Consider the following 12,777-nt stretch of genomic DNA (forward strand, 5'->3'; position numbering starts at 1 on the left):
ACATTAAGAACACCTGCTCTTTCCATGACATAGACTGACCATGTGAATCCAGGTGAAAACTATGATCCCATATTGATGTCACTTGTTAAGTCCACTTCAATCAGTGTAGATGAAGGGGAGGAGACAGGTTAAATAAGGATTTTCAAGCCTTGAGACATGGATTGTGTATATGTGCCATTCAGATGGTGAATGTGTAAGACAAAATATTTAAGTGCCTTTGAACAGAGTATGGTAGTAGGTGCCAGGCTCACCGGTTTGAATCTGTCAAGAACTGCAATGCTGCTGGGTTTTTCACACTCAACAGTTTCCCGTGTTTATCACGCATGGTCCACCAACCAAAGGACATCCAGCCAACTTGACACAGCTGTGGAAAGCAATGGAGTCAACATGGGCCAGCATCCCTGTGGAATCCTTTCCACACCTTGTTGACTCCTTGCCCCAATGAATTGAGGCTGTTCTGAGGGCAGAACGGGGTGGGGGTGCAACTCAGTATTAGGAAGGTGTTGTACATTCAGTGTATGTTATTGTAGTCACACTACGCAGTTATTTATAGCATATTCATCCCTGCACATCTTGGGTATGTTCCATTTTGTATTCATGCATGTTGCTGTGAGATAAAATGTGTTTGAGTTTCCATTTCAATAAAGCTTGACATCGTCTTTTGCATGATGTTGGTTGCTTTGAATGTTTCCAAGCGACTGTAATGTGCATGCTCTCTTCTGATTGGTAGCATATTAATGTGTTCTCTCCCCATCTCTTCAGCTGTCCTTCTCACATCTATGTTTCCTAACCAAAACCTCACTCCTCAACATGCCCCTATGTTTCTATTGGCCCAGCATAGTGTAGTTACTGATATTTAGTTTCAGAATGCACACCATTTCTCTTTACGTATTTTGGAAAAGACAAGCAGAAACACACGGACACACACACATTAATAAGCATATATGCAAGTTGATTCATTTGACAAAGCATTTTCATTTGAATAGCATGTTATACAGTTTTACATTTACTATAAAACTGACCCCAATGACAGGTGAATTAGTAGTTGATGAGCAGCAGAAGGCTCTCTTTCTGACCCTACATCAATAAGAGTGTCTATCTGCCTTGGTTCCAGCCCTAAATGACTCCATGCTGACACTGAACAGAGATGATCCCAGAATCTTTCATGAGAGTATCAGACACGGTAGAGTATTCTAGTTTAGTTCCTCCCCACTGGCCCTGCTGCCTGCCCTCCACTAATACAGCAGCACCATGTTAAAGGGACACTCCGCAATATGACATCATCATACCCAGCCGTACCCAGCCATGCCTCAAGGAAGGGTGCGAATTGGCAAGACAAAATAAGTCGCCACACTGTGATGTCATATAGTTGAGTCTACCTTTTGATGTTTAGAATGCTTTTGTATCCATGTGACTTTACAGTAAGTCAATGCTATGCATTTGATGTATTTGAGTAAATACCCGTGTATTTGTAGGTAGATCATTTTACAATTATTCTACAATTGCTGTATTATAACATCTTTCATGCACTTCCAATCAGAAATGCAAACTCCCTGATGGACTATAATGTTATAAGATGTATTTATTTGCTTTCAAAGCATGTGCTCCACTATATGTAGTTCAGTGCATGTGATATACAGTGTAAGTGGATGGAGACATAGTCCACTGAATAAGTGTGAGATTCAAGACATTGTGTTGTAGCCGTTTCTAAAACATATAACTTTACACCCCAGCCGGAGGCCCCAACTGGAACATAGAAGGTGAGAGCTGCAGTGTGAACGGTCTAATCCAGACCACATCCCAACCCCATGTAGCTTAGACAATGTCTGCTTCCACCCCACAACACCCCACACCCCATGGTGCTCAATGACCTGATGCTGATGGTATCACGTACACAAACATTTTAGACTCATTTCTGGAATGACCCATTTTTGGATGGTACTTTACACATATCAACCTCATCATGGAATGACCCATGTCTTGATGTTAATGTACTGTAAACATATCATATACGGTGGTATACGGTAGTGGTTCCCCAATCCATTTCTGGAATGATCCACATTTAAATGGTTCTGTACATATATCAAACCCATTTCTGGAATTCATGTTCATGCACCATTGCAAGGTGGCTCAGATACAGCTCCACATTTAAAAGCTATACATTACCACAACAATGACATGTCTGAATAACGCATCAGTAGTTGTCGAGGGTCTCTCACACGATGATAGATGCAACAATGATCATGGTGTTAGATCACCCTGATAACAACACCAGCTATCAATGTCCCACCTCACTGTCTCAGGGCAAAGGGAACTCCTACTACTACTGTACTGTACTACTGTACTACTCTACTGTACTACTGTACTGTGACTGTGGAAGACACTCTCCTGCGTCCACCTTCAGCGTGTCTCTACTGTGGCCCTGACCCATTGTGGAGATTTTTCACTATCTCTTGGCATGACCTGTTTATCAACACACACACACACACACACACACACACACGCACACGCACACACACACACACACACACACACACACACACACACACACACACACACACACACACACACACACACACACACACACAGGGGTCCCTCTGCATGCCATAACTAATTGAAATACATCCATCCCCATCAGTCTCTGAAGGGGTCACTAATCTAATACAACTGGGGATGGGACAGAGCAGGGTTTTCACCACTCTGCCTTCACTTCTCCAGCTAGCTCAGATCACTGATCACCTAGAAGCAGTAGACATGGAGCGAAGGATGTGTTTATAAATTATTTTAAGGGGGTGCTACTCATGCCAATTCCACATAGCCACCTAGTTCCCGCCCCAAGGCACTTGTGTAGATCTGATCATTCACATAGACTCTGCCAAGCCTAGCAGAGAGTGACTTAGAGATATTACAATATTGCTAATACCTTCAGATCTATATAAAGTGCGTAATATAGGGTCAGGGGCTAGAGGCTAGCGGTTGATTTGGAGTTGGGCATCTATCCTGCTTGTAAAGGGTTTGACCATTGACTATCCCCTCTCTGTCTGTGTCCCTGTCCGTATTTCTCCACCCGTCTCCCCCTCCCCATGTCTCTGTCCCTGTCCGCATGTCTCCACCCGTCTCCCCCTCCCCATGTCTCTGTCCCTGTCCGCATTTCTCCACCCGTCTCCCCCTCCCCATGTCTATGTCCCTGTCCGCATTTCTCCACACGTCTCCCCCTCCCCATGTCTCTGTCCCTGTCCGCATTTCTCCACCCGTCTCCCCCTCCCCATGTCTCTGTCCCTGTCCGCATGTCTCCACCCGTCTCCCCCTCCCCATGTCTCTGTCCCTGTCCGCATTTCTCCACCGGTCTCCCCCTCCCCATGTCTCTGTCCCTGTCCGCATGTCTCCACCCGTCTCCCCCTCCCCATGTCTCTGTCCCTGTCCGCATTTCTCCACCCGTCTCCCCCTCCCCATGTCTCTGTCCCTGTGTAGCATACCACCTGAGGAGGGAGGACACTGACTGGTTTGACAAGCCTGCAGAGAGACAACATCGGGTAAACGGACAAGCTCTGGACAGGAGACAGGTTAGAGGAGCTGGATACGTCTAGTTGACTACATTTAATAAAATACATTATAAACTGGCTGGTTTGAGACTCAATGCAGATAGGCTGAAAGCCGTGGTATATCAGCCTGTACCACGGGTATGACAAAAACATTTTTTTTACTGTTCTAATGACTTTGGTAACCAGTTTATAATAGCAATAAGGCACTTCGGGTGTTGCCTTGTGTCGTGCTTAAGAACAGCCCTTAGCCATGGTATATTGGCCATATACCACATGTACCTTATTTCTTAAATATCCTATATTTTCTCATAATTGAATGTACATTGGTAGTGACTGTCTTTAGTTGAGTTGTATTGGAGTGCTGCAGTATTTTTGTTGTCGTTGTTGTAATCAATGTACTGGATCTGGACTGTTCTGATGTCCCTGTCCCTCCCACAGATGAAGTTGATTCCCTATGTGTATCCTCACATCCGGATCAAAGTACAGAGAGACCCCAAGGACAGCAGTGTTTCAGGTAGAGCACCCACACATACAGTAAACATTCTATAATGTACAGATCTATGGCTATTCAAATGGAATAATAGGATCTCAAACTCTGGAATTCTTATATGACATTTCAGACCTGTTTCATTGGTGTGGGCGTGTGTTCCCTGCAGGGAATGGCCTGGGGATTCGTGTGGTGGGAGGGAAAGAGATTCCTGGGAGTCGTGGTGAGATAGGAGCTTACATTGCCAAGGTTACGCTCGGGGGAGTGGCTGAACAGACAGGGAAAGTGGTGGAAGGTAAGTGTATGTGCACATGTGTGTGTAAGGTGTAAGTAGAGCAAGAGAAGGAGGAGAGAACAAGAGATGAGTAATCTTCTCTGGTCATACAGGGACACACTGATTTAAAGTTGAGAAAGTACTGTGGGTTATAGCCGATGAAAACACAGTTTACAGCAGGTAGAAGAGGTGCAGAGAAATGATTGCGTGCTAGCTCCCTCAAATATAATACAATAATAAGAGTCAAATAAAAATAACAAGTAATAGAAGAAGTATTATGCATTGTAATAATATACTGTATTTACAAATATAAAGTGAGTATGTTAATCTGTGCAGAAAGAAAAAAGGTAAGTGACATTTGGAAAAATCTAACATTCTTATCGTGGTATATCATAACTCCTAAGTTCATCTTGTAGCATTTACATTTTTACTAGTTCAGCTGGATGAGGTATATTGATCATTTCACAAGTGTTCTGGAGGAGAGCCGATAAACTAATGATTTAAGCAGGAATCTATTATTATATTATTAATACCAGGCCAGTGTCAGCTTACTATGAATATCTTTGCCAGGCTATCTGAGCGCCAGAGAGAGAGAGAGAGAGAGCTTGTGGGTTCGCCTGCGTGTGAGCGGGCGTTTGCACCTGTCATGTGTTATTCTCTGAGATGTCAGATAGCCACAAAAAAAGCTCTGTCAACTTACTCTGCCCCTTTGAGATGCCTGCACAGGATTAGTCATTATGCTGTATTTAGCACACACACACACACACACACACACACACACACACACACACACACACACACACACACACACACACACACACACACACACACACACACACACACACACACACACACACACACACACACGCACACACACACACACAGTCACACACACTGTCACATTATAACCTGTATTTAGCACTCACACACACTGTCACATTAGAAAATGTATTTAGCACACACACACACACAGTCACACACACTGTCACATTAGAAAATGTATTTAGCACACACACACACACACACACACAGTCACACACGCACACACACTGTCACATTAGAAACTGTATTTAGCACACACACACACACACAGTCACACACACTGTCACATTAGAAACTGTATTTAGCACTCACACACACTGTCACATTAGAAACTGTATTTAGCACACACACACACAGTCACACACACTGTCACACACACTGTCACATTAGAAACTGTATTTAGCACACACACACACACACACACACACACACACACACACACACACACACACACACACACACACACACACACACACACACGCACACACACAGTCACACACACTCATATTTCTGTAAAACTCTTCTGTCTGAAGCACAGATTAGTACAGGCCACAGGCTGAAGATAAGAACGGAGAAGAAACTTCAGAACACAGCACCCTAACTACCAGACATCCTGAACAATGTGACAGTAGATCTCTCCCACTGATATATTTGGGGGATTTACACTGACGTGGTACATGTTTGAGCATCCAGACCCCCTGTGTTGAACCAGAGGGAAAGCCTTGTTCTTTATGGTTCAATAGCATAATCCACTGCAGTTAGGTATGTGAGGGTTCATCTACTCCCTCTCTTTGTCACGCTCAGTTCAGACGTGGTGACGTCACACCCAGGCGGTGACGCTAGAGACATGTGACAGCCTTTGCTGAGAGAAGAAGAAGGAGGAGAGAGAGAGAGAGAGAGAGAGAGAGAGAGAGAGAGAGAGAGAGAGAGAGAGAGAGAGAGAGAGAGAGAGAGAGAGAGAGAGAGAGAGAGAGAGAGAGAGAGAGAGAGAGAGAGAGAGAGAGAGAGAGAGAGAATGAGAGAGATAGAGGATGAGAGAGAGACAGAGACAGAGAGATAGAGAATGAGAGAGATAGAGAGAGTATGAGAGATAGAGTATGAGAGAGAGAGAGAGAATGAGAGAGAGAGAGAGAGAGAGAGAGAGAGAGAGAGAGAGAGAGAGAGAGAGAGAGAGAGAGAGAGAGAGAGAGAGAGAGAGAGAGAGAGAGAGAGAGAGAGAGAATGAGAGATATAGAGATAGAATGAGAGAGATAGAGGATGAGAGAGAGAGAGAGAGAATGAGCGAGATAGAGAGAGAGAATGAGAGAGATAGAGGATGAGAGAGAGACAGAGACAGAGAGATAGAGGATGAGAGAGATAGAGAGAGTATGAGAGAGATAGAGATGAGAGAGAGAGAGAGAGAGAGAGAGAGAGAGAGAGAGAGAGAGAGAGAGAGAGAGAGAGAGAGAGAGAGAGAGAGAGAGAGAGAGAGAGAGAGAGAGAGAGAGAGAGAGAGAGAGAGAGAGAGAGAGAGAGAGAGAGAGAGAGAGATGAGAGGATGAGAGAGAATGAGAATGAGAATGAGAGAGAGAGAGAGAGAGAGAGAGAGAGAGAGAGAGAGAGGATGAGAGAGAGAGAGAATGAGAATGAGAGAGAGGGAGAGAGGACAAGAGGCAGAGAGCAGAGAAAGATAGAAATAAGAAAAAATTAGGGAGAAGAGATGAGGAGTGGGGAAATGGGAGGGGGAGAGCGGTAGCATGTTCTAAATGTTTCTGTGGCCTTGACTATCTAATCTACAGAGAGAGAGAGATGTTAATTCAATCCTTTGTCGTCACAGCAGCTGGCGAGTTGCTTCGTAAGCAAAAGTCTCATGTGAAGACGAGGTTTCGTTTGTGTAAGTGCAGCCACAGCGCCGAGGCTGCCATGGGTTTGAGTTTGCTGTGCATTTTCTCCCTCTCTATTTCTATCCTACCTTACTTGACTTTCTCTGGCGTGTTCTCTGAGCCTTGTCAGCTGTGTGAACGAGAACCTGAAAAAAAGATGCTCTAGTCATGAACAGAAAAGGCAGTGGTATATTTGGAAGAGTTGGAGCCTACCCTTGAGAAAGAGTTACGCTTGGAAGCTTGGTTGGGTTGTGTTGTGTTCTGAGATGCACTGAGAACCAGGCCAGGTGTTCGTAGTCTGAGCTAGTCTCATGCCCTGACTGCATTATCGAGAATTGATCTCATTTAGAATTGTCATTTAGAGCATTTATTTGCAGAAAATGACAACTAGTCAAAATAACAAAAAATACTGCATCATTTTTGTTATTTTGGCCAGTTGTCATTTTCTGCAAATAAATGCTCTAAATTACAACATTTGGGGGGGAATTTGGGAGAAATATTGTCAGTAGTTTATAGAATAAAACAAAAATGTTCATTTTACCCCAATACATACCTATAAATAGTACAACCAGAGAATCGGATTATTTCGAAGTGATCTCTACATTTTTCCAGAGCTGTGTGTTTACATTGCCAAAGCAAGTGAAATAGATAATAAACAAAAGTGAAATAAACAATCAAAAATGAACAGTAAACATTACACTCACAAAAGTTTCAAAGGCATAGAGACATTTCAAATGTCAAGTTATGGCTATGTACAGTGTTATAACGATTTGCAAATAGTTCAACTACCAATATGGGTTGTTTGTTCTTTGTGTTTGTTCTTCACTGGTTGCCATTTTCTTGTGACAACAGGTCACACATATTGCTGCTGTGATTGCACACTATGGTATTTCACCCAATATATATGGGAGTTTATCAAAGTTGGATTTGTTTGCAAATTCTTTGTGGGTCTGTGTAATCTGAGGGAAAGATGTGTCTCAAATATGGTCTCTCTCTGTAGGAATGCAGGTGTTGGAGTGGAACGGGGTTCCTCTGATGGGGAAGACCTACGAGGAGGTGCAGTGCATTATGAGTCAGCCGTGTGCCGAGGCGGAGCTCTGTGTCAGACTGTGAGTCAAACAGCGCCCTCTCTCCTCTCATCCCTCTCTCTCCTCTCATCCCTCTCTCCTCTCATCCCTCTCTCTCCTCTCATCCCTCTCTCCTCTCATCCCTCACACTCCTCTCATCCCTCTCTCCTCTCATCCCTCTCTCTCCTCTCATCCCTCTCTCTCCTCTCATCCCTCTCTCTCCTCTCATCCCTCTCTCCTCTCATCCCTCTTTCCTCTCGTCCCTCTCTCTCCTCTCATCCCACTCTCCTCTCATCCCTCTCTCTTCTTATCCCTCTCTCCTCTCATCCCTCTTTCTCCTCTCATCCCTCTCTCTGCTCTCATCCCCCTCTCCTCTCATCCCTCTCATCCCTCTCTCTCCTCTCATCCCACTCTCCTCTCGTCCCTCTCTCCTCTTATCCCTCTCTCCTCTCATCCCTCTCTCTCCTCTCATCCCTCTCTCCTCTCATCCCTCTCTCTCCTCTCATCCCACTCTCCTCTTGTCCCTCTCTCCTCTTATCCCTCTCTCCTCTCATCACTCTCTCTCCTCTCATCCCTCTCTCTGCTCTCATCCCCCTCTCCTCTCATCCCTCTCTCTCCTCTCATCCCTCTCTCTCCTCTCATCCCACTCTCCTCTCGTCCCTCTCTCCTCTTATCCCTCTCTCCTCTCATCCCTCTCTCTCCTCTCATCCCTCTCTCCTCTCATCCCTCTCTCTCCTCTCATCCCTCTCTCCTCTTATCCCTCTCTCCTCTCATCACTCTCCTCTCATCCCTCTCTCCTCTCGTCCCTCTCTCTCCTCATCCCTCTCTCTCCTCTCATCCCTCTCTCCTCTCATCCCTCTCTCTCCTCTCACCCCTCTCTCTGCTCTCATCCCCCTCTCCTCTCATCCCTCTCTCTCCTCTCATCCCACTCTCCTCTTGTCCCTCTCTCCTCTTATCCCTCTCTCCTCTCATCACTCTCTCTCCTCTCATCCCTCTCTCTCCTCTCGTCCCTCTCTCCTCTTATCCCTCTCTCCTCTCATCCCTCTCTCTCCTCTCATCCCTCTCTCCTCTCATCCCTCTCTCTCCTCTCATCCCACTCTCCTCTTGTCCCTCTCTCCTCTTATCCCTCTCTCCTCTCATCACTCTCTCTCCTCTCATCCCTCTCTCTGCTCTCATCCCCCTCTCCTCTCATCCCTCTCTCTCCTCTCATCCCTCTCTCTCCTCTCATCCCACTCTCCTCTCGTCCCTCTCTCTCCTCTCATCCCTCTCTTCTCTCATCCCTCTCTCTCCTCTCATCCCTCTCTCTCCTCTCATCCCTCTCTCCTATCATCCCTCTCTCCTCTCATCCCTCTCTCTCCTTCCATCCCACTCTCCTCTCATCCCTCTCTCTCCTCTCAATCTCTCTCTCTCCTTCCATCCTCTCTCCTCTCATCCCTTACTCTCCTTCCATCCCTCTTTCCTCTCATCCCTCTCTTTCCTTCCATCCCTCTCTCCTCTCATCCCTCTCTCTCCTTCCATCCCTCTCTCCTCGCATCCCTCTCTCTCCTTCCATCCCTCTCTCTTCTTCCATCCCTCTCTCCTCTCTCTCCTTCCATCCCTCTCTCCTCTCATCCCTCTCTCTCCTATCTCTCTCTCCTTCCATCCCTCTCTCCTTCCATCCCTCTCTCTCCTTCCATCCCTCTCTCCTCTCATCCCTCTCTCTCCTTCCAACCCTCTTTCCTCTCATCCCTCTCTCTCCTTCCATCCCTCTCTCCTCTCATCCATCTCCTCTCAAATTTATCATGTCTCTCTCATCCCAACTTAATTCATATCAAAAACTAAATTTGACCTTTGACCTTCCTGTCTCTCAGTGATCTGAACATGCTGTCTGACGCTGATCACCCCCAGGCCCTGGAGAACCACGCCCAGCTGAAGCCTGGTATGTCACTAGTATGGTTGTGGGTATCCTACATAGTAATCATGACCACTGAGTCATAATGACACATGAATGTGTGTGTGTGCAGGTGACAGGCAGCGCTCTCCAGGAGTGGATCCTAAGCAACTGGCTGCAGAGCTGCAGAAGGTGTCCCAACAACAGGCCCCTGGAATGGGGCTGGGTGTGGGGGGGCCAGTAGGGGTCCTTTCTGCCCTGGACCGCTCAGCTCTGTTACACTCAGGCAATGCATCGGCCAGCTCTAGTGCCGTCCCCAGCCCCGGCCAGCCTGCCTCCCCAGCCATCAACAAGAAACAACGCCACAGCACCAAGGTACTGCCTCTACCTGTTGTACATTATGATATTAAGAGCCCATAGCATTCTGTAGATTGTGTTACTACAGCCATGTGGTTGGTGAGTTCATCATTATTAAGTCATAGACGTGTGTGTGTGTGTTTGTGTCTGGTGCATGGTGCATGGTGCATGCGTGTGAGGAGGTCTAGATCCATTGCTTTGTCTGCATTGTGGATTACAGGAACATTACACTAATTATATAGATACATGCATGATATGTGTGTAGAGAGAGAGAGAGAGATCATGCTAGTGTGGTTGTGTGTCTTTGTGTGTGTGAGTGTGTAAATACACATAGTATTAGCTATTTTCTATGATAGACGTAATATAATGCATCTCAACCAACTGAATGAAACTTCTCTGACTGTACACCATGACCTTTACAGTCTGCTGAACCTCTCCTTGTGAGTTTCCTCCCGGGTCCTATAGAGTCACTTCAGAAAAGTCTGCTCAGCATCTCCATGACAAGGACAGGTCCTTCATCTGTCATCTGACCAAAGCTATCCTACTCAGGGGCTCTGGTTAACCTACTGCTACTTAAAACCGTAGTGTCATGGACATAGTAACTGAAGTTTAAAACCGTAGTATCATGGACATAGTAACTGAAGTTTAAAACCGTAGTGTCATGGACATAGTAACTGAAGTTTAAATCCGTAGTATCATGGACATAGTAACTGAAGTTTAAAACCGTAGTGTCATGGACATAGTAACTGAAGTTTAAAACCGTAGTGTCATGGACATAGTAACTGAAGTTTAAAACCGTAGTATCATGGACATAGTAACTGAAGTTTAAAACCGTAGTATCATGGACATAGTAACTGAAGTTTAAAACCGTAGTATCATGGACATAGTAACTGAAGTTTAAAACCGTAGTATCATGGACATAGTAACTGAAGTTTAAATCCGTAGTATCATGGACATAGTAACTGAAGTTTAAAACCTTAGTGTCATGGACATAGTAACTGAAGTTTAAAACCGTAGTGTCATGGACATAGTAACTGAAGTTTAAAACCGTAGTATCATGGACATAGTAACTGAAGTTTAAAACCGTAGTATCATGGACATAGTAACTGAAGTTTAAAACCGTAGTATCATGGACATAGTAACTGAAGTTTAAAACCGTAGTATCATGGACATAGTAACTGAAGTTTAAAACCGTAGTATCATGGACATAGTAACTGAAGTTTAAAACCGTAGTATCATGGACATAGTAACTGAAGTTTAAAACCGTAGTATCATGGACATAGTAACTGAAGTTTAAAACCGTAGTATCATGGACATAGTAACTGAAGTTTAAAACCGTAGTATCATGGACATAGTAACTGAAGTTTAAAACCGTAGTATCATGGACATAGTAACTGAAGTTTAAAACCGTAGTATCATGGACATAGTAACTGAAGTTTAAAACCGTAGTATCATGGACATAGTAACTGAAGTTTAAAACCGTAGTATCATGGACATAGTAACTGAAGTTTAAAACCGTAGTATCATGGACATAGTAACTGAAGTTTAAAACCGTAGTATCATGGACATCGTAACTGAAGTTTAAAACCGTAGTATCATGGACATAGTAACTGAAGTTTAAAACCGTAGTATCATGGACATAGTAACTGAAGTTTAAAACCGTAGTATCATGGACATAGTAACTGAAGTTTAAAACCGTAGTATCATGGACATAGTAACTGAAGTTTAAACCGTAGTATCGTGGACATAGTAACTGAAGTTTAAAACCGTAGTATCGTGGACATAGTAACTGAAGTTTAAAACCGTAGTGTCGTGGACATAGTAACTGAAGTTTAAAACCGTAGTATCATGGACATAGTAACTGAAGTTTAAAACCGTAGTATCTTGGACATAGTAACTGAAGTTTAAAACCGTAGTATCATGGACATAGTAACTGAAGTTTAAAACCGTAGTATCATGGACATAGTAACTGAAGTTTAAAACCGTAGTATCATGGACATAGTAACTGAAGTTTAAAACCGTAGTATCATGGACATAGTAACTGAAGTTTAAAACCGTAGTATCATGGACATAGTAACTGAAGTTTAAAACCGTAGTATCATGGACATAGTAACTGAAGTTTAAAACCGTAGTATCATGGACATAGTAACTGAAGTTTAAATCCGTAGTATCATGGACATAGTAACTGAAGTTTAAAACCGTAGTGTCATGGACATAGTAACTGAAGTTTAAAACCGTAGTGTCATGGACATAGTAACTGAAGTTTAAAACCGTAGTATCATGGACATAGTAACTGAAGTTTAAAACCGTAGTATCATGGACATAGTAACTGAAGTTTAAAACCGTAGTATCATGGACATAGTAACTGAAGTTTAAAACCGTAGTATCATGGACATAGTAACTGAAGTTTAAAACCGTAGTATCATGGACATAGTAACTGAAGTTTAAAACCGTAGTATCATGGACATAGTAACTGAAGTTTAAAACCGTAGTATC

At 44.2% G+C, this 12,777-nt stretch overlaps 1 protein-coding gene across 4 annotated transcripts in view; it reads left to right on the forward strand.

Annotated features, from left to right (window-relative positions):
* Window positions 1-12,777, forward strand: part of LOC118396256 (protein piccolo-like) — a 98,810-nt gene that overhangs the window by 59,332 nt on the left and 26,701 nt on the right. For 2 of the 4 annotated variants that reach the window (XM_052465837.1, XM_052465838.1), the window contains exons 9-16: window positions 1,115-1,183; window positions 1,734-1,760; window positions 3,472-3,563; window positions 3,981-4,056; window positions 4,199-4,324; window positions 7,988-8,096; window positions 9,905-9,972; window positions 10,058-10,299. In XM_052465837.1, coding sequence (XP_052321797.1) covers window positions 1,115-1,183; window positions 1,734-1,760; window positions 3,472-3,563; window positions 3,981-4,056; window positions 4,199-4,324; window positions 7,988-8,096; window positions 9,905-9,972; window positions 10,058-10,299 — 809 coding nt within the window. The remainder of the gene's footprint in view (window positions 1-1,114; window positions 1,184-1,733; window positions 1,761-3,471; window positions 3,564-3,980; window positions 4,057-4,198; window positions 4,325-7,987; window positions 8,097-9,904; window positions 9,973-10,057; window positions 10,300-12,777) is intronic. The other 2 variants (XM_052465839.1, XM_052465840.1) reach the window with 2 other exon arrangements.

The sequence above is a fragment of the Oncorhynchus keta genome, chromosome 17, assembly GCF_023373465.1.
Source record: "Oncorhynchus keta strain PuntledgeMale-10-30-2019 chromosome 17, Oket_V2, whole genome shotgun sequence".
In the NCBI taxonomy this organism is placed as follows: domain Eukaryota; kingdom Metazoa; phylum Chordata; class Actinopteri; order Salmoniformes; family Salmonidae; genus Oncorhynchus; species Oncorhynchus keta.